Source organism: Dermacentor silvarum, chromosome 8, assembly GCF_013339745.2.
Source record: "Dermacentor silvarum isolate Dsil-2018 chromosome 8, BIME_Dsil_1.4, whole genome shotgun sequence".
In the NCBI taxonomy this organism is placed as follows: Eukaryota; Metazoa; Arthropoda; class Arachnida; order Ixodida; family Ixodidae; genus Dermacentor; species Dermacentor silvarum.
In genome coordinates this window covers 144,506,014-144,528,218 of record NC_051161.1, presented here as the reverse complement: position 1 = coordinate 144,528,218, position 22,205 = coordinate 144,506,014, and the positions used below count along the sequence as shown (strand labels likewise).

The 22,205-nt window shown below is 47.5% G+C and overlaps 1 protein-coding gene across 1 annotated transcript in view; it reads left to right on the top strand.

Moving 5' to 3' along the window:
• The window catches only part of LOC119461744 (uncharacterized), a 124,527-nt gene that overhangs the window by 32,717 nt on the left and 69,605 nt on the right, over nt 1-22,205 (top strand). Inside the window, exon 2 of the mRNA XM_049672994.1 lies at nt 18,623-18,793. Coding sequence (XP_049528951.1) covers nt 18,623-18,793 — 171 coding nt within the window. The remainder of the gene's footprint in view (nt 1-18,622; nt 18,794-22,205) is intronic.

The following is a 22,205-nucleotide window of genomic DNA, read 5'->3' as shown; positions in this document are numbered from 1 at the left end:
GTTTAAAAACTGAAAGAAGTTCTATAAACGTTGATCGCACCTAGAGTGCACTAGACAATGGTCGAGTGGGCCGAACGGCGCTCTGCCGTTGAGATGCCGCGTGTGGAAAAATAGTGTGAGGGCGCTACGAGCGAACTGGATTGGGGCGGAGACGCGCTCCGCGGCATATTCAACGTACTTTCGCTACAGTGTACTAGTCTAATACACTGTACTTTCGCTGCGGGCGCGGAAGCCGATTGCGCATAGTACGCTCTTAAAATAGCGTTTTATTTCAACTGCAAATTTATGTTTACACCATTTTTCCAAACATATATATTTGAGGCATGGATTATACAACACTACATCTATAATTTTGCTGTCGTTGTCAAGCGCGTCGTCTGCTAGCGAGTAGCAGCAGACCGCGTATCGCCGCGAGTAGCAGACCGCGAGTAGCAGCAGACTGCGTCCGCGTAGCGCCCGCCAGCGTTCGCTACGCGGACGCTGCGAGAAAAACTGCGAGAAAAACTACGAGAAAAAAACGAGAAAAACGTACTGCGAGAAAAACTGGGCGTCCGCCAGCGTTCGCTACGCGGACGCTGGCGGACGCCCAGTTTTTCTCGCAGTACGTCTGTGCAGTAAATTTTTTTAATGGTTTAGTTGCTTCGGTGCGCCCATGACTCTTGACGGCCGGTGCCAAATGTAGTTTTAGCCAGGTGAACTGCTGTTTTTACCACTGTCTTCTAAAAGTAAATGGTATCTCCGCACCATGAAGGCTACGTAAGAAAATTTTATTGGTGATATCGTGTCATTTTACAGGCGCTTCTTGTTGGTGGATATTGATCAGGGACAATGATCGAAGAGAACAATATTAGAGTGAAATAAACCAGGTTTATTAGCTGCGTGCCGCAAAGAATAACCAATTTATTTCTAGGTAAAATAAATCAAAGGGTACATAGACTGTATATTTACGCTATATATATATATATATATATATATATATATATATATATATGTAAGGGAAAAATAAAAAGATATTCTAAATGCAATAATCTAATAAGTACGAACTCCCGACCGGAATAAGCGCACGTGTTTGCAGTAACAAACACACTTATTAGTGAATACTGGATATAAAACTCCCATTCGCAGCAATAATATTCATAGCAGGCAAACCCATCACACACACACACACACACACACACACACATATATATATATATATATATATATATATATATAGTAGTAACTGGATGTTTCAATAGGCCAAGCGTATTTAGGAAAATCAGAAGCACAACTTCGCGGTTATCTTAGGTTTATTATTTACCCAACAGTTTCGGTCGGTGGACTGACCTTTCTTTCAACATATATATATATATATATATATATATATATATAACTGAACAGCTTCGTATCCGGTGCACTATCATAACGACCATAATGAAACAATTAAAGGAACGGCATGTCTCACAGATATGTGCAGATGTGTTGCGTTCATTGAAGAAGTACGTACCACATGGGGCACCCAGTTTTAATGGGTTGCAAACATGGTGAGACTGTCAAAAAGTTCCTTGTCGGAATCAAGCTAGCAGATTTACAGGCTGCCCCTAAACAGGGTGTTTATATTGAATGAGAGCTAGGAAATTGTTAAGCAGGACTTATTAACACCCGTGCGTTAATTCTCTCAGGAACTGCGCCTCTGCGCAACAGCCACGACTCTCCGGCAGCAAAATCATTCGGAATAACAGTCCTCACTTGCATGCAGTCACTGACATTTGAGATTTCAATAGTGCTGTTATGCGTTATATTCGAACGGAAATGACTATGCGGTGTCGGACAGTATATCAATGACACACACACACACAAACACACACACACACACACACACACACACACAAACACACACCACACACACCACACGCACGCACACACACACACACACACACACACACACATATATATATATATATATATATATATATATATAATATATATAGTGTGTGTGTGTGTGTGTGTGTGTGCCGTTTGTTTCATTATGGTTGTTATGATAGTGCACCGAATAACTGAACGCAGCCGTTTATAATATATAAGCTGCAGAGTTGAGCGGTCATACATTTGGGAACGGCATTACATTTATGCATGAAATTTAGGATAAGCGTAACATGTTTTTTCTCGGAAATCAGACTCAAGAATAATTTATGTTGTTTACACCCCCACAAATAAGCTGAAGAACTCCGCCATCTGCTTTTTTTTCTTTTTTTAATATAAGCAAATTCTTCGGTTTTACGTGGCAATACCACGATATGATTATGAGGCACCCGGTTTAGTTTTTGCCACCAGGGGTTCATTAACACGCACCTAAATAGAAGTACACGAGTATTTTTCCATTTCGTTCCCACCTGGATTGAACCCGCGAGCTCCAGTTTAGCAGCGCAACGCCATATCCCACGATATAGGCACTAATTAGGCTACCGCGCAGGCTTTTTTTTTTCTTTTTTCTTTTTTGAAGTATCGACTGGAAAAAAAATTCCATGTACGGCTTGCGGCCAAAGGTTAGCATATAGAATCGCTAACTAAAACCGTTTTCGGCGCTCGAGGTCCTACCGCCATAAATGACCTCGTACCTATTAATTACTCCGCAACGCGAGGAAGGCGGAAACTTGAATGGAATGTTTCGCGAATGGTACTGTTTTTTTTATCTTTAACAATGCTTCCCGTAAATCTGAGTACAAAGCGCCGGATGGGGCAGATATATGCTGTTTACTTGTTTGAAGCGGCAAGCAGGAAGGTTATATGTGTTTTTCCGTCTGCGTTCCACGAGACCTACTGATGGAAAACTATATGCGCAACAATACACACGAGAGATACATGCTGCTTGAAGAACGAGTAAAATATTTTTTCTCCAAAGGTAAAGGTACAATAACATAGTAGAATGAAAGCCGACACTGCGGCCGCAATGCACGCGTAATCACCGAGCGGCATTAGAAAATAATAAAAAATAAATACATGAGAGAAAGAAAAGCGATTTATTCTTAAGGCATAAATACATGTCATATGCAATTATGAACACCATTTGATCGGTCTGAACGCAAATACCAGCGCGCGAAGTAGTACGAATGACCCTGCCGAGCAGTATCGCAAGCAGTTTCCAACGGCGCGACCTTGATGCGGCCCAATCCACTTCGAGCGCAGCGCCGCCCCAGTATTTTTCCACGTCGGGCGCCTCACTGCAAAGCATGCGCCGCCCCAGCCGCTCGTCCCACTCGACCATATTCTAGTACACTCTACTCACACCCACGTTCCATTGAAACCGACACCAGCGCCGCCGCTTGGGCTATCGGAGAAGCTCATATTGGCGACATTCGTGGAGCCGCCGCATCGCATAGCCTCCGCCGGATCGTAAGCCCACTGCCCCCTTCTAGTACACTGTGCTGCCGAGCTCCCGCCAGCTGTGCGCTGCTGCGCATGTGCCGTGACGTCATCTCGGTGCGTCTGCGCTCGCCGCCCGTACACTGTGCCTAGCTTTCTCCTCACTTCCCCTACGACTTCGCCACCAGCTGCGCACTACTGCGCATGCGCCGCGAGTCAGATGTGACGTCACTGAAAATTGTGCATGAGCTCCTACGTTCCGGATGAAAGACGGTGCGCCGCGGCGGCGCGCCAGACGTAGACATGGGGAGACCAAGGAAGGTTCGCACTGTCGAGGAAAAAGCCGCTTGCCAAGAATCGCGGCGCGCCGCTAAGCGAGACTGCCAGCGTCGACGCCCATTGGACCCAGCACGGTTAACCGAAAAAGCCGCTGCAAAACGACGACGGTGAGCCGGAGACCCCGAGTACGTGCAGCGAGAGAATGCTAGGGAACGGGAGAGAAAGCGTCGGCTCCGAGAAGATCCCCACGTGAGAGAAGCCGAGAACGAACGATACCGATCAGCTCCACTGTGTGTTTAGCCTTGCGCCACAGGCGCAAGCTACCCCGAATTTTTTCGAATGTGACACACTTATCGGTAGAGATAAGTGATGTGACCGGTAGTTCGTTATTGTCGTGACAAAGCTAATAATAGCCAGCCGTTTTCGGATATGAGTTCACGAATACAAATCACGTGAACATGCCAAGTAAGGTGGGTAGCAACAGGGTAGCCCACAATCAAAGCGCTGCGTAAATAACGAAAGTTTTTATTCACACCTACGGTAGTCAGGGCTTGTTATACGTTGTACTCGGCTGGGGTGCGCACTTCTAGCGTTGTTCTTAATATAACCCTCAGCTCCTCCCTTAGCATTCCACCTGGCGGACAAGCATGAAAGGGTGAAAATTATTTATATTTGATAGAAAAATCGTTGAACGAGTCTATGTGGGCCCTATGCAGGCTCTAAAACAGAGAATAAGTCTTCACTTACAGTAAAAAAAAAAAAAAAAAAACTCTCATGGTAGATGTCACTCGGTGGCGGGCTGATAAACTGCCGTCGTCTGCTACGAGATAAGATGCAGCTCTGCGGAGCTTTCACGGTTTTTCCATATCTCCGTCTTGTCACACCACGCCCATTTTTTTAGACAAACTAGGCGAATAGGGGCCTTGACGACAAACTGGTTCATGTGTACTGGCGTCGCACATAAGCGGGCTTAAGTTTCCGCGAAAAATGGTGGAATTATCTTATAATGGAAAGTGAGTACCGCCTACTGTCGACAGCCACATATACAAAAGCATTGAAGTGCCACGCTTAGTCATTTTACTCCAAAGAACACAGTGCCGGCTACCTTATGAATGAGAATCTGTGCCTGTTAACAAGTGATCGCGTTTAGAGTGGACGAGTTACAGTTGTTCTCATAATGAAATTTTCTGACCGCGTGTTAGCGCCATATATTTCAGTGACATACTGTAAGCAATAGTATTGTTGTCTCTAAGCAGGGCTGAGATTTGCTTGTTTATTGTTGTTCTGTTCTCTACAGAGAGTTATGTTTAGTTTATTCTGCCATCACTAACAGTCATAGAGAATGATACTTCGTCTTCTTCTCTGCCCTGTCCTCTTTCTTTTTGTTGACGAAGTCCGTTTTCCTCCTTTTATGGTCGTTACACAGCCCCCCCCCCCTTGATCGTCAACCCTCCTGGGTTGATAAGGGATCACGTTGCCGACTGGTGCTATCTCAGTCGCGTTTTGTGGTCCACTGTAACAAATTGATTTCAGGACTACTTGTTGGCTGTCTGTCTTCAGCACGATATAGGGACCCGTGAAAGCAGCTTTTCAGCCTTGCAAACCTCTTCGAACGAGAATACAACCTCCTACTTTGATATCAGGTACCTTTGTTGAGTGAGCGAGGTCGTAGTTACGCTTCCTGGCGACCTTATTTTTCACGTTCTCTTCTACCGCTTTCTTGCGTTCTTGGAGTGTTAACATGTTTGTAAGACGCAGGAGGTGATCAGCTGAAGCCACTTCTATTTCCCATGCTAAGCGAAATATGGACTGCATCCCAAAGCAGTTGTATGAGAGTGGCTATGGTGATTAACAGACGCTTCAAGAGCACACTTCCAACCACCTTGGAATTCCGGATAGAGTGTGATAAACAGCTTGATATCTCTTATCGCTATCTCGGCCCACCCGTTGGCTTCAGGATGATATGGAGCAGCAAAACTAAGTTCTATATTTCGTTGTTCAGTCCATTGTATCAAAAGCTCGCTTCTGAAAGCAGGATCAATGTGACCCACAATCACTTTGACACTTTTGAACATTTCATGACTGAGTAGCGATATGACGCTGTTAGCATCTTCTTTTCCTGCCCTACACGCAACCATTCTCGGGCATTCGCCGACGGCCAATAGAAATGCTTGTGTAGTTCTCACTCCCCCCCCCCTTTTTTTTTCTTCTTGAGCTCCGCGAAATTGAGCTGCGCAGTTTCAAAAGGCTTGCTTCAATATTTTGTTAGGATCATTGCACTCCCGCGAAGCTTAAATGTTGCTTTGCTGATTTGGCATTGGTGACAAGTTCTGATATATTCGGATATATCCTGCTTCATTGTGCTCCAGGAGAATGTTTGCTTGATTTTCCAGTATGTCCTCCAGAAACCGTCGTGGCCACCAGAATCGGGGAGTCGTGGTAAAGCTGCAAGATTCTTGTGACGCTCGTGCTAGGAATGTGCAGTCTACCATTCTTGAAAGCCATATTTTCCGGGCCGTCCCAAAGAAGTTGGTTCACACGCCTCTCGGCATTCGGAGGTATCAGTAGCCTTGACATTGCGTCGGCGTCAGGCAGCTTCTCTCCTGGCCTGTGAGCGACGCCGAACGCGAACTGCTGTATTTCGCTGACCCACCTCACCGGTCTTCCTTTCGGTTCAGAAAGGCTTAGTATATAGGCCAAGGGTTCATTGTCAGTGAATAATTTGAAGTGTCTTCCTTAAAGGTATGTTCTGAAGTACCTAAGTTCCATGACTACAGCTAGGGCCTCTTTTTCAGTAGGCGGGATGTTGATCTCTGTCTTGTTGAATGTGTACGAGTAGTAACCAATGGCTTTAAGTCATCGTCTGGCGGGCTCGTTCTCGTCCCTTTGGTACATTACCGCGCATGTCTCGTAATGTGATGCGTCAGTTTTTAGTTCAAACGGCTTTGTAAAATCTGGAATAGTGAGTACTGGGTCAGATGAAATTATTCTGACGAGTTCCTGATATGTTTTCTCACACTCCTGCGTCCACACAAATGACATAGCCTTTTGCGTTAGCAATGTAGAGAACTTCGTCTTTAAAGCGTAGTCCTTGATAAACGCTCTGAGATGTCCTGCCAGGCCGAAGAACACGCGGAGCGAGTGTACATCATATGATTTTGTCAGCTAAAATATGCGTTTAACAGATTCTTCTTTTGTGCTCTTTGTATGTCCGTCGAAGATTCTCCCCAAGAATACCACTAAATTCTTGAAGAATTCGCTTTTCTTCATGTTGATCTTCAGTCCGGCTTCGCTTAGTGCATTTGACACCTTGGACAAGTGTTAGCAGTGGTCGTCACGTGTTTTGAGTGAGTGAGTGAGTGAATAAACTTTTATTGGGTCCAGCAAAACGCGATAAAACGCGCACCCGGCTAATCCCACGACGGGACTGACAGGTCTAGCCTGCCAGCCCGGTCACGGGCGCGCTGGACGGCCAGGATTTGGTCTTCAAAGAGGGGACTTCGCAAGAGTGCGTCCCACTCTTCCTTGCTGAACTTCGGGCCCAACGACTCGCACTCCCAGAGCATGTGAGCCAAAGTAGCAGCCTCACCAGAGGCCGCGCATTAACAATTCGGATAAATATCAGGATATATGCTGTTAAGAGACACCGGATTTAGGTAGGAGTTAGTTTGCAGGAGTCTGAGCGTGACCGCCTGCGGCCTGCTTAGCTTAGAATGAGGCGGCGGGAAGACCCTTCTCGCTAAGCAAAAGAATTTAGTGACTTCATTGTGCGTGATAGGCGAGTCCCTGTGGTAGCGGAGAGTCGTCCGATCCGAGGGCAGCGCGGTCGGTAAAGCCACGCGCAGCCTCGTGGGCAGACTCGTTGAGGTTCAGAGGAACCCCCTCGACCACCCCGACGTGGGCAGGGAACCAAAGGATGGAGTGTGTGGAGCTGTCGCGTTGTTTGGCGCATTTCAGAATTTGAACTACCTGCCGGGCTACCCGGCCTTTCTGGAATGCCCTGACGGCCACTTTCGAATCGCTATACACCCTGTCTCTCCGACCGTCTTGCATGGCGAGTGCAATGGCAACCTGCTCGGCCACCTCGGGTTCCGTCGTCCGAACTGACGCACAGTTGATGACTTTGCCCAAGGTGTCCACGACGGAAACCGCAAAAGCCTTGCCGTCTCGGTACGCGGCGGCATCAACGAAGCTTGCTTCAATCTTGTCCTTGCAGATTTGTTTTAATATCGTGGACGCTCTTGCCTTGCGACGACCTGCGTTATGCACGGGATGAACGTTGCGGGGCAACGGGGCGACGACGAGCTTCTCCCCTATTTCTCTAGGGATCTAGGCGTTGCTAGCCAAGTTCTTGGTGGGGGTGAGTCCGATCTCCTCAAGGATCCGCCTGCTGGCCGGCGTGGTGGATAGCCGAGTTAGCTGGGCCCGTTCCTGAGCCTCGGCTATCTCCTCCATGGTGTTGTGTATGCCGAGCCGGAGGAGGTCGTCTGTATGCATTCTGACGGGCAGCCCAAGGGCTTTCTTAACAATTTTTCTAATGAGGGCATTGAGCTTGTCCCGCTCGGCTCTGAGCCAGTTGTGCATGGCCACCGTGTAGGTGAAGTGACACAGCACAAATGCATTGATGAGCCGGAGCAGGTTGTCCTCCTTGAGGCCACGACGTCTGTTCGTCACCCTTCGCACGAGGCGAAAAGCGTTGTCGGTCTTCGCAATGATTTTACGCAACGCAGTGCCATTGCCGCCACCCGATTCGATGAACATGCCCAGAACTCTGATGGTGTCGACCCTGGGTATGGGGTCGCCGCTCCGAGAGAACAGGGGAATGTCACTTTCGGAGACCGGTTTCCAGCCCTTGGGTCTACCTCCTTTTTCTTTTCTGTAAAGCAGAAGCTCGGATTTTGTTGGGGAACACCTTAGTCCGGTGGGTAGCAGGTACTGCTCTGTGACGTCTACAGCCTCTTGCATGGCGCTTTCCACTTGCCCTTCGCTGCCACCGGTGCACCAGATCGTGATGTCGTCGGCGTAGATGGTGTGTTTGATACCTTCAACTTGGGCCAGCTTCCTCGAGAGGCCTACCATGCGGATGTTGAAGAGCGTGGGCGAAATGACCGAGCCTTGCGGCATGCCCCGTGGGCCCAGGAGCGCCTCGTCGGAGACAACTTCGCCGATCCGCAGCTTCACTTTCCTCCCCGTCAGGAACGAACGGACGTAGTTATACAGCCTGGGGCCCAGCTCGAGGTCCGCGATGGAAGCCAGGATGTATTCGTGGAGAACGTTGTCAAACGCTTTCTCGAGGTCGAGTCGAGCGGAGCAGGGCCCTGGTGTCCCTGGTACTGCAGTCGATGATGTGATGTTTGATCATCTTCATGGCATCCTGCGTCGAGAGGCCGGCGCGGAAACCAATCATGTTGTGAGTATAGACGTTGTCTTCGAGATATCTGCTTAGCCTGTTGAGGACGACATGCTCCGCCACCTTCCCGATGCAGGACGTGAGAGAGATGGGTCGGAGATTGTCCACGTTCGGAGCCTTGCCGGGTTTGGGGATCAGGACGGTGTTGGCGGTCCTCCAGTTCTCTGGGACACTGCCGTTTCTCCATGTCCCATTGATCTTCTCGGTGAGGTATCCGATTGAACGGTCGTCAAGGTTCCGCAGCATCTTGTTGGTGATGCCGTCGGGACCCGGGGCAGACTTGCCGTTGAGTGCAAAAATGGCTTGCCTGATTTCCGCCACGGTGAAGTCTTCGTCCAACTCCGGACGGGCCGGGCCGAGGCTAGTCGGGAAACCAGACTTCCTCGTCTCCGTGCTTTACGGGCAGGTACTTCCCCATGAGCTTGGCTACCAGCTCGTACCCAGAACAGGATCTGGTACCTTCGTGCAGGGCTCTGGCGAGCGTGTGTATCTGGTTGGATCTGGTGCTGCCCTCGTCGAGGAGATGTTTTAGCATGCACCACGTCTTGCCGTTGTGCATCTGCCCGTCGATCGAGTCGCAGACCTCGTCCCATTGCTGCTTGCCGAGGGTCCGACCGTGATCTTCGATGGCTTTGTTGAGCTCGGAGATCTTTTTCCTCAATCTTCGGTTTAACCTTTGTCCCTTCCATCGGAGGAGCAGTGCCTGCTTGACCTCGATTAGGTGGGCTAGCCTGCTGTCCATCTTCTCTACCTCCAGGTATGTGACGATCTTCTTGGTGGACGACTCCGCGCCACTCTTGATTCTCTTGCACCAGTCTTCCAGGTCTTCGGGGACGGGTGCGCTTTCGTTGCCGCGGAGCTTGCGAAAATGGTCCCAGTCTGTGATGGTGAACTCTCTAGATTTACTTCGGGCGACGTCGAAGTGGGTCTCGAGCACGTAATGGTCGCTACCAAACTCCATTGCGGTGTTACTCCACTCGGCTTCCGCGATGTTCTTCACGAATGCCAGATCGGGGGTGGCGTCCCGGCACACCGAGTTGCCGATTCGGGTCGGGAACGCCTTGTCCGTGATGAGCGTGAGGTGCATTTCGTTGGCGTTCGGCCACAGACCCCGGCCCTTGCTCGTGTCGTAGATGTAGCCCCACAGTCCGTACGGGGCGTTGAAGTCCCCGACGACTACCAGGGGATGGGTGCCAGCCAGGTCGACGGACTTCTTAAATATCGTCTTGAACTGTTCTCGAGAGTCCCTGGGATTGCTGTAGATGTTGAGTATAAACACGCTGTTTCTCCGCTGGTTGCGTTGTCTCGTGTTGAGCAGAACGTCCGCCATGACGTATTCGACCTTGCAACTCGCCAGCTTCAAGTCGTGAGACAAGTGCGTAAGCTTCTTGTCAACTAACGTGCATACTCCCCGACCACCAGGTTGACCGGAGACGGCCCGATAACCTGGAAAGGATGCGGCGGACACTAGGGTTTCCTGTAATGCTATAACCTGTGGTTTGTTAGCTAGCGATTTAAAATATTGCTGCAATGGAGCCCTCTTATTGGAGTATCCCCTGCAGTTTCATTGCCAAATTCTGAACGCTTCTTTCGAACTATTCATGAATAGACACGTTTTCCCTACTACCTGCTGTAAGCAAAGCCGCACGTAAAAAGTTCCCCCCAGTCTGATGCGTCGATGTGCTCGTAGCCCCGATTATAGTCAACGACGCGTTCGGATCAACGACCTGCATCGGAGTTGTGGACGTAGTACATGGGATCACCAGACGCTCGAGAGCGTCGATTTGATCGCTCAGCACGCCTAGGCCTCTCTTCGGGTCTCCTAGGGCGACCTGCACCTGTGCTAAGCCTTGATGTAACTGCTGCACGCTCGTAGTGAGCGTGGCCAACATGCCCTTGATCTCATTCGTTTGCGAATCTGATTCTTCCTTACTGGAAACTGCCCTGCGCTTGGAGGCCCCGGCCGAGTCGCTGACCAGAACTGGTACTTCGACGGCGGTCGGGGCCGACGCTTTGACCAAAGTACTCTGACTGATTACCAATTTCTTAATCTCCGTCATTTCGCTAGCCATCTTTCTCACCATTTCTTTTAAGTCTGCGTTTTCCTTCTGAAGGCGCGCTATCTCGGCGTCCCTAGCTTGTTCTGGGAGCGGGTCGCGTGGGCCCCGGGAGGGTCCAGTTTCGCCGCCGCCACGAACCCTATCGGCCCAGGATAGGGTCGACTTCCTCTTCATCTGCTGGCCGACGCTAGAACCGGACCGGGCCCTTGAGACGGAGCGGCTCCCGGAGCGGCGCCTGGAGCGGCGCCTGGATCTGCCCCTGGACCTGGATCTCTCTCTGGACGGGGACCTGGAACGCTCAGGGGTAACCGACGGAGAGGGGTTCCTGGATCTGGAGCTTCCGGGGGCCCCGGAGCGATCGGCGATATCCGGGAGCTGTCGCTCTACCTTGACGAAGGCTGGAGACTTGCTTCTATTGACTCGGGATCGCTCCCGGCGCCTGCGTCTGACGAGGTACGGCATCTGGTACCTCTGGTTGCACTCCTTGGCGGCGGTGAAGTGTCCGCCACCGCACAGCCTGCACTTGGGGTCGCACTTGTGTTGCTCGTCGGGGTTGGCGACGCCGCATCCTTTACACACGGCTTCATCTGGAGAGGGGCAGACGTCTGCTCGATGTCCCAGGTGGCCACAGGCGTAGCACACCTCCACTCGCTTTCGATATAAGGTACACTTGACGAGCGTACCGCCATACGAGACGTAGTTTGGCACCTTGTAGCCGTCGAAGACCACAACCACGGTGCCCGTGCTCTTGATTCGTTTGGCCCCCAAGGCCAGCGGGTTCTTCGAGTTAACAATCTTGCGGTCGAGCTCCTCCGGGCCGTCACACGGAGCGATGCCGCGGATGACGCCCTTGCACGTAGAGTGGGGCGCCGCTTCATACGCGTTGACGTCGTGCTGCTGACCGCCAACGGCGATGCACTCGACCCTGACGTATCGGATCGCGTTCTCTCTGCAGGGGGTACTGACGACCATGATGTTTTGTTGAAAATTCGGGCACATCGTGTCCGAGTCCCGCTTCGCCGGGTCGATGCCGACCGCGTTCCACAACTATCGGGCCCACCTTGCTGATGTTCAGACCTCCCATTGGCCTGACGATGATCTTCGCGTCTTCTTTGGGCAGCTGGGGCATCCTCCCACCCCGAATAATCTTGGCTTTCGCCCTGCCACGGTCTCGACGACCCTTGGCGGACAAGTTGTCGTTTGGCTTAGCGCCGGTTGAAATGCCACCAACGGGAGCCGAGTTGGCTCCGGAGCGCCTGACAGCAACTGTTTGCCATCCGGAATCCTTGGAAAACTCTTCGGGAGTCAGGAGCTCCCCTTCCACTTCAGTGTCCATGATTGCACAGTCTTAGAGTGTCCGCACAGGCGAGAAACGCGGCGGGCGTCGCAGCAGCACCTCGCCGCGCTAGCTCAAACGCGGTTAGCGTTGGCTTCGCAGCGGCGTGGTCCGGGCGAAAAAGGGCGATAAAATCACAAAAAGGCCACCAACCTACAAAAATTGGGTATCGACGTGATTGCCACAACTCTACGTGTCCGTAGGCATCAAAATCGTCGAACTAGGCACAAATTAAATCACCGAAAGCATTTCAGAAGCGGGAGCCGGTCTTCACACGTCCGCACTACCCGCCGCTCACGAGCGTCACACGTGTTTTCGAGAAAGAAAATATGTCATCCACGTATACGTTGCAGAAGTTACCTGTTACCATGAAGCACGTCATTCATCATTTTTGGAACAATGCTCCAGAATTCTTCCACCCAAACGGTAGCCTGTTATATTCGAAGACATTGAAAGGAGTGACAAAAGCTGTGAAGGGCTTGAACTCTTCTTGGAGTGGAACCTGCCAGTATGCCTTGCAAAGATCAATGCGTGAAAACCAGAAACAGCCTCCTGTTTCGTCGATTATGTTATCAATTCTTGGCATTGGGTAGAGAAATAAATTCGTCTGACAGTTCACGAGCCTGTAGTCAGTACACATTCTAAATGTCCCGTCATTTTTGGGCGCTATAGTAATAGGCGATGCAAACGAAGATGTAGAAGGCCGAATTATCCCACCGTCGAGCAAACTTTGCAATTCTTGCTTCAGCCAATTCTTTTTTTTCGTAGGACATGCCGTATGGTCTTTTCAGGGCAAGAGTAGTGTCACTTAGCTTGAAAGGCACCATTAGGACCTTGGCTGCTGGTGGATACTGTCCCGCGCATATTAGTTCTGGATGCTTGTTCGGCACCTCTTCACTTGCATTTACCAGCTTTGCTTTCACTCCAGCACCTGTATGTATTGTTTCAGCCGAGTGCTCCACTTCTACATCGTCGCGCCACGATATGTTTATTTTCATCCTGTTCATGTCAGAACGAGCCAAGAGAAAACTGTATGCGACATCCTGTACAATGAGTGCCGCGACATCCATCTTGGTGCCTTGGTATCCGACGCATACCCTAGTCCATCTATCAAGTATCCGAGCACTGCCACCATAGCTGCGCACGTTAATAACCTTGCCGATGAATGTCTTTCCGGAGAAATCTGTCGGGGGTTGAATGCTGACCGACGCCCCGGAGTCAACTAATACTTCAATTGGCCTTCCGTTGATGGTCATTCGGGCAAAAAGCAAACCTTCGGCTGACTTTTCCAAATGAACTGTTTCTTTCGACGCTGTCGGGTAGAATACAGCGCCTTGATTTTCCCTGTCGTTTTGCTCGTGATGTCCATTCAAGGCTGATTCTTGCACGGGGGCGTGGCCACAAGAACCGTTGCAACAAGAGCACCTCTGGTCACACGTTAAGCCTGTGGCGGAAGATTGGCCATTCGCGTTACTTGTCTGGTTGTAGGGGAGAATACATTGCTGGATATATTCCTCAGAGAATGCCACAGTTGCTCTAAGGACTCGTGTGGTCTAGGAAGAACTTCTCGCTGAGACGTCTTCACATCCCATGAAATATTAGCGCGACTTCCAGATAATTCAGATAGGTTCAAGTCGGCAAGTTGCGAGAGTCGTGGTTTTTCAAAGTAGTATTCGACAGCTGTTCATTCCCAATGCTTTAAAAAATAGCCTTGTCCAAATATTCAACAGAATTCCGGTCAAATGCACGAACTAAACAGTTTTTTCTATTCGACCCAAGACTCCGATGCATGGCTTGGTATCCTCAAATCGAACCACTTGCTGGCGTTTCCCGTGAGAAGACGACGCATATTGGTGATGCGATAACAGTCATCATTCCATATATTCTGTGAGCATGTTTATTAAAAAAACTGAAGCCACATCGAGCGTGTCGTTTGCGTATTGTCAAAAAAAAAAACAAGAACAACCATCTCTCGCATTGAATGCCTTGGGGAGTTGCACGCTGACGTTAAAACCCTCAACAGCTGTTCACTTTGTTGCATTTGCTGCTACTGCATACGCAAAAGGTGTTGCACAACTAGGCTAACTCCTTGCTCTTTGCTTGTCACTGTCGTGGCTACTTGATCTCTGGACCCACTGTTGAAACTCGGTCGCCTGTAGATAACTCTGACTGAACCCTTGGAGCCCATTTCTTCACGAGTGATGTTAGCCTTGTGAGCTAGGAACGTCAAGAACTCCGTCAAGAACTGTTCTGAAAGGTCTATGGCAACGTCTCCGTCTTCCTGGTTTGTCCTGGCGAGTAGATGACCGTCTTCACGTCGGGCGATCGTGAAGAACAACCACACAGTCCTAAACTGTGCAGCTGAGCCAAAAGGTAATGTTCCGTTTATTAAATTAAATTATGGGGTTTTACGTGCCAAAACCAGTTCTGATTATGAGGCATGCCGTAGTGGGGGACTCCGGAAATTTAGACCACCTGGGGTTCTTTAACGTACACCTAAATCTAAGTACACGGGTGTTTTCGCATTTCGCCCCCATCGAAATGCGGCCGCCGTGGCCGTTTATTCTGCCATCAGTAATAGTTATAAAGAATGATACTTCGTCTCCTTCTCTGCCCTGTCCTTCGTTTTTCTCGTTTACAAAGTCCGTCTTCCTCCTTTTTTGATCGTTACATAGAGCTCTAGAAATGAACACCCCGATATCCCTGAGAAAACAAAGGGTTTTGGCCATACCATCAGTAGACATGGGCTCCGCAACATCTGAAACTTGCCTAACTTACATTACGGGCCACTCAGGTTGGGCTACTTGAATCGTTTGCAGCGTTGCTACAATAAAGTGCCATCCTACTTGTATGCGTTATTTTATATTTATTTCCTTTCATCAGGTTGGTTCGTGTAAAACAAAAACGCCTGGATGGTTCCTAACTTCTACGTTCTAACAACGCCAAGAGATCATTTTCAACACATTTCCAACAAACCGTTGGGTGCGAGTGAGTACAAAGTTCTCACTCAAAGTTCTCAATCAAAGTACAAGTACAGTAACCCTAGAAAATTCTGGACCGCAATTTTTCCTAACGTAAGTTCTAGCAATACTTTTATGGTTAACAATGTGTCCTCTAGTGATCCTAAGGTAATCGCCACCGCATTTAACGCGCATTTTCAATCTGTTTTCGCGATAGACAACCTCGAAATTCCTCCTTACAGCAGTAGAGTGTATCCTCCTATTGAAGATGCCTTTGTCTCTGAGGAAGGTGTTCTTAACATGATCTTGAACCTTGACATGAAAAAGAGCTGCGGCCCAGATGGGATTCCCAATACTTTTCTGCGTCGTTATTCTCTTTGGTGTTGTCGCTACCTAACGCTTATATTCAAGAAATCACTATCAACTAGCACAGTTCCTTCGTCGTGGAAAACAACAATAGTTATTCCGTTATATAAATCTGGCGACAAACAGTGTCTGTCAAATTACAGGCCGATCTCTCTAACATCGTACTCCTGCAAAATGTTGGAGCACATACTACACAGGCATATTTCTGACTACCTTGCTAATAACAATATTTTATCTAACTTTCAACACGGTTTTCGGCGTGGTTACAGTACTATTACTCAGTTGATAGAATTTAGTCACGACATTGTCAGTACACTTGATTTAGGTTACCAAATTGATCCTATCTTTATCGACCTCTCAAAAGCTTTTGATACAGTTACCCACTCCAAACTTTTATGCAAGCTTGACTCGATATTTAAGAATTCCTCTCTTGTTAACTGGATCACTAGTTTTCTCAGTGACCGTTCACAAAGCGTTCGTTTCAGGAACACCAACTCTGCCGCTGTTGACGTAACTTCCGGTGTGCCGCAGGGTTCTGTCCTGGGACCTTTACTCTTTTTGCTGTATATTAATGATTTACCTTCCAGCATACCTGTCAACATACGCTTATACGCGGACGACTGCATGCTGTATCAAACTATAAACTCACCTAAAGATCATATTCTTCTTAATGATTCTTTTGACTATTTCTGCCAATGGTGTAAAACCTGGCAAATGACTATAAGTTTCAAGAAATCCGTGTACATGTCATTCTGTAGGCGTTTGTTTCCATCCACATTTTCTTATGCATTTAACGGTTGCGCACTGGAAAGAGTGTCCGAATATAAATACTTGGGTCTTTATTTTACTAATAACATGTCATGGTCTCATCATATAAATTATATTTGCAACAAAGCACTTAAGAAGCTGGGCTACTTACGGCGTACTTTGCGCACAGCTCCTTCAAATACTAAAGTAGTCGCTTACAAATCAGTTATCCGGCCACTTATGGAGTATGCTTGTGTGGTATGGAATCCGCATAAGAAATCAGACACCATGAAATTGGAAATGGTCCAGAAAAAAGCTATCCGGTTTATCTACCGTCGTTATGACAGCAACTTTTCTCCGTCTTCTAAACTTTCAGAGTTAAATCTAACAACTCTCAGCACCCGTCGCAACATAGAATCCCTAAAACTATTGCATTCACTAATTAACTCATCGAACAATTCTTGCCTTAGCAAATACATAAAGTTTGTGGAACGTTCCTCATCTAGGAGATATCACCATCTTAATATTGTACCTTATCGGTCAAGAACAGATGCGTTTAAATATAGCTTTTTTCCGTTAACCATTGATTATTGGAACTCTCTGCCTGGTGCCATTCGCTCCCTTCCTCTGGACGATTTCTTGCTCAAGCTTGACTGTTATTGATTTATCTTTTGTGTTGTTTGTTCTTGCTTCGTGCTGCTTATATTTGCAATTTGTGTACGCTCTACAACTGTATAATTCCCCACTCCTGCCATAGCCCTAACAGGGCTGCAGTATGTAAAAATAAATAAATAAATTAATTAATTAATTAAAGATAATGGTGGCTTGAAATGCGCTTAGCTCCTATACAAATAAAAATTGGTCGTAAAAAAGGACAATAAGTCAGTTCCACTAAACAGATATTCACTTAATATGGCCTCATAATTAGGGTGTGCAGTGGCCAATCTTAAGACGCAACAATGCAACCTTCTTTTACATGAGCAACACGAGAACAAGGTGAGAGCAGGAGCCAACGTTTCGATAAGTGGCGCGCCTTGAAGAAGACAAGTCCACTTGTTGAAACGATGACTCCTGCTCTCACCTGGTTCTCGTGTTGCTCATCGTCTTGAATTTCCATCTCCCGCATTCCCCGTGTTTTCCCTTCTTTTACATAACAATTCGTATAGCGGCACGTGGTCTTCACTCCTAAAAGCGAAAGATGCATTTTCATTTTTTTCCGTTGAGAAATGCATCTCAGTACTAATTGCATACGAGCAAAAACAACGTAAAGCTCGATTGCAAGGAGTTACGTCAGGTTTTCCACACGCGCACGCAACGAGCCATGATCGCCTGGCAAGCGTCAAAGAAACTGCATTATCAGTGTCTCTGGGACGAAGCAAGCCGCCGCATTATCGCTTTGGACCGAATGCATGAAGAGCGGGAAAGCATCCGCCTTTGAAAAGAAAGTGGACGGCGCGCATACGTTTACATCTTGTTCTTCTATGGTGTACAGATAAACAAGTCTGGGTTACTCGGCCAGATACTTCGGAGTATCCGAAGTATCACCTCTCATGCGTGAATTGAATTATCATGCCTGAATTGAATTATCAAAACCACGATTTGATTATGAGGCACGCCGTAGTGGGGGACTCTGGAATTATTTTGACCACCAGGGGACATTTAAAGTGTGCCCAATGCACGGGAAACGGGCGTTTTTCTATTTCGCCCCCATCGAAATGTGGCCGCCGCGGCCGCGATTCGATCCCGCGACCTCGTGCTTAGCAGCGCAATACCCTAGCCGCTGAGCCACGGATGCGGGTACCTCTCACGCCTTTTTACTTTGACTGCAGATAACCATATCTGGGAAAGATTCACTATCGCTATGAGTAAAAGATAACGATATCTTAAGTGTTCCTTGTCAAAGAACAGCATCACGTGGCAGATTTGCAAGGGGAAAACGTTGGAAAAGTGTGCCTGTGCCGCTATGTCACGCTGTCGCGCATAGAGAGAACCCCCACTTGTGGCAGCTTCGAAAAGTTCGTCGCTGATATTTGTAATGAGCGACGTTTCTAAAGTGGCATCGCGGCGTCTAGAAGGTAAACTTGGTGGAGTTGGCGTTGACTGTTGGCGTTGTAATCTGCAGGGCAGCGTTTGCCACACTTTGGCCCAAAGGAGAGGCACCGATGGGACTAGGGCGCCCATCAAGGATTACGTAGTGTCTTCGCCTTACCCGGCCGTAGAGCTGCTTCCAGACGAGTCCTTCTACCAGCACGTCCAGAGGCGCTTCTTGGAACGCTCTGATAAGCCAGCACTGGTACGTGATTTCCTTGCAGCCCGTTTCAGGGTTCGCAGTGGTGCGTTTCCATGATAAAGCGGCACGTAAGCTTCCTATGCTCTCGCACACCCTTTAATATGGTATATTATTCGTATACATCGGAAATCGGAAAATATGTAAAAACATTGATAATTCCTTAACGTAATTACAAACCCCATAACATTATGTATAAAGTGATAGGTAATTACATGAGGAATAAAATACCAATAAATTATGACGATAGTCATTATAATAATTATGATAATTAGCATGACAAAGTGGAATAATGGGCCGAAAAACTCGAAAAGTGGCCAAGAAACGAGAAATAATTTTAGTAATGGGTGTAAGTATGGTTATGATGGTAATGATAATGATAATGATAAAAAATTTGTGTAGAGAGAAGTGAATGAGGTGAATTAAGAGTGAATTGATGGTGAATTAAAGGGGTTTCGTCGCGTGATAATAGTCAAACGAAAGGTAATGATGAGATACATTGAGCTAAGATAACGAAGAGTAAATGAGAGTGAATTAAGAGTGAATGAAGGTGAAACACGTGGTGATAGTATGAATCAAGAGTGATGAAAATTAGAAATTTAGAGTAATAGAGCAAACCATGGAGGTAAAACCGAGATGATAGAGTGAATGAAGGTGAACCAAGCACTGATAGGGCGAATCAAGAGTGAATCAAGGGGTTATGGAGTGGGAGAGTCACTTGCAAACAAATGTATGTGAGATTTGAGGCTCCAAGTAGGAGTGACTCAGCAAAAAAGTGCTGAGTCACGGTTCGAGTTTGGAGAGTCAAAAGATGACTTGAAAAAGTGACTGCATAATATGGGTTCCGGGTGACGATGACTGAGCAAAAATAAGTGCTGAGTCACGGTCCGAGTTTGGTGAAACAAGGATGACTTGGAAAATATGTCCTCGGAGTGAAGATTACTTCAGCAAAAAAAAGGGGCTCGTAGTATCACTGACTTAGCAGTGCTCGGGCATTCGCCTTCAAGTCATCTTAGTTGTAGCATAAGGGTTCCCTATTGGGTTTTCTTTAACGGCGACTGTAAACCTAAAGAAACACTCTTTACGCCTCTTTAAAGGTGTTATATAATTATGGGATTTTACGTGCCAAAACCACGATCTGATTATGAGGCACGCCGTAGTGGGGGACTCCGGAAATTGGGACCACATGAGGTTCTTTAACGTGCACCTAAATCTAAGTACACTGGTGTTTTCGCATTTCGCCCCCATCGAAATGCAGCCGCCATGGCCGGGATTCGAATCCCGCGACCTCGTGCTCAGCAGCCCAACACCATAGCCACTGAGCAACCACGGCGGGTCTCCTTAAAGGTGTTAGTTATTATATTAAGTCCTAATTGACGCAATACAAATGCCCTAATAGTGATGGCCCCAAACAATTTCTGTCTTACTACAGATAAAAAATTGGTGCGCGTATCCACAAAAATATTTTACGCCAAAATTGCCCGCAAGAGCAAATTCCATCAAATCCTGTTGCTGGACGTATTAGAGGGAAGATGGACTAGCCAATGACAACAGACACCTCACGAAAGAACAGCATTGCTATATCCGAATGTTTTTCACTTGTACCAGGGAATAGCAAATGTTTTAAATGTATGCACTCCAAACACCACGCCACTCTGTTGGCCCCACGTATTAATCGATAATGCGTAGTTTCTGTGCTCGGGGCAGTGTGAGCAGGTCCACGGAAATTCTGTGTTTTCACTAATGCTGCACTCCGAATTCGTTTAGAGATGATTGCACATTTGACTCTATTAAGAAATTAGGTTTCAAGCCCTTTACCTGGCATTTGTTTTCTTTCTTGTAAAATATCTTCGCCATATGCGGTGCTTTCTGATCCTACCCCTCTTCTTGACATAATATCATTCTTGTTTTCATCAAACAAGCAGTAAATATAGGACAACACTGATGATGTCCATCCAGACCACGGATATTTCAATTTTTCAAGAATGTGTAGTGATAGTTACATGTAACTCATAATTAGAAATAAACTAGTTAAATCTATGAAAAAGTGGCCACAAGATTCTGTACAAAACTAAGGAAAAACAACTATACCTTGAACATTTTTTGGGGCGAAGGATTCTTGTCATTTCACAATACTTGAACGGTTTTTCTTCCATGAATTAGTGCATACATTTATATTCTCGCGTACTTTGTCTGCAATGCTCTTAGAAGTCAACAAAGCCAGAGATGTGTACTTCTGTGGCGGATCTACGGTGAACCTCGGTGGTGTTCAGTTTTTGAAGCCAAATAATATCGAAGGTTTACGAGTATAGGAAACCTACTAACACTTCTAAAATATGTGATAGAGATAGACTGAAAGACCCTTAGTGCAGATGGTCTCACTGCTATTCAGACCCTCGCTGCTATTCATGTAGCTCGTAAAAATAAAAGTGTATCACTCATTATTATTAAGATAAAGCTAGAATTGGCTTGATAGCGACTAATAAGAGCGCACTGATGGAGTGCAGATGCGTTAAAATACATTCACATAGCGAAAGAAAAGAAGGTAATGTAGAAACACAAAGAAACGCCGGGGTTATGAGGGACAGACAGACAGACAGACAAGAAACTTTATTTTGTCCTAAGGGACTACTTTGTCGTAGTCGCGGGCCGCACCTGCACCGGGGGCTGAAGACCGTGATCTTCAGCCCTTTCGCAGGCCCTTTGGACAGCCTGAAGCTGGACTTGAAGGTCGTCGCTCTTGACGGCTTCTTCCCAGTCTTCTTGCCTGTTGAAAGGCGAGTGGTGCAATGGAGTTATGAGGGACACTGTAGTTCTGGGCTACAGATAAAATTTGAGGGTGCTTTAATGTTTACCTTAATTATGTACACGAGCGTTTTAGTATTCCATCAAGATCGCATTGCGGTCACCGCGGTAGAGAACTGAACCAATAAACTTGTATTGAGCCACACAACAGGGTAGCCACTGACCTACCGCGGCGTGTTGAGTAAAAAAAAATATTGTGTCAGGCTGAAGGCTGGTATGCAAAGTCAAGCCATGTAAAGTACGTAAGGTAACGTTGCATAAAGCATACAAATACGTTTTACAGCAGCAGATAAACGTTCAATTCCATGCCGTGTGTCCATGCGTGCACCTCGACCATCCTGATTTTTGTAATGAATGGAAGTTGATGGCACGCAAGCCAATGTGCTTTTATAAAGAATCATGGCGTTTAATTGCACTGCATGGAGTATCTGGTTCAAACTGCCGAAAACTCCCATACCAAATGACCAAAGTCAGCATGAAGAGCGGAACATTCCCAGTTTATATACCCATTTACCACAAGTTGATCCCATGGTTGGTCTGAAACGCAGCGCAGTCCCCCTGTTTATGCTGTATAGAAAGAGACACTGTGGTTGCACTCACACAGCATGAGTGC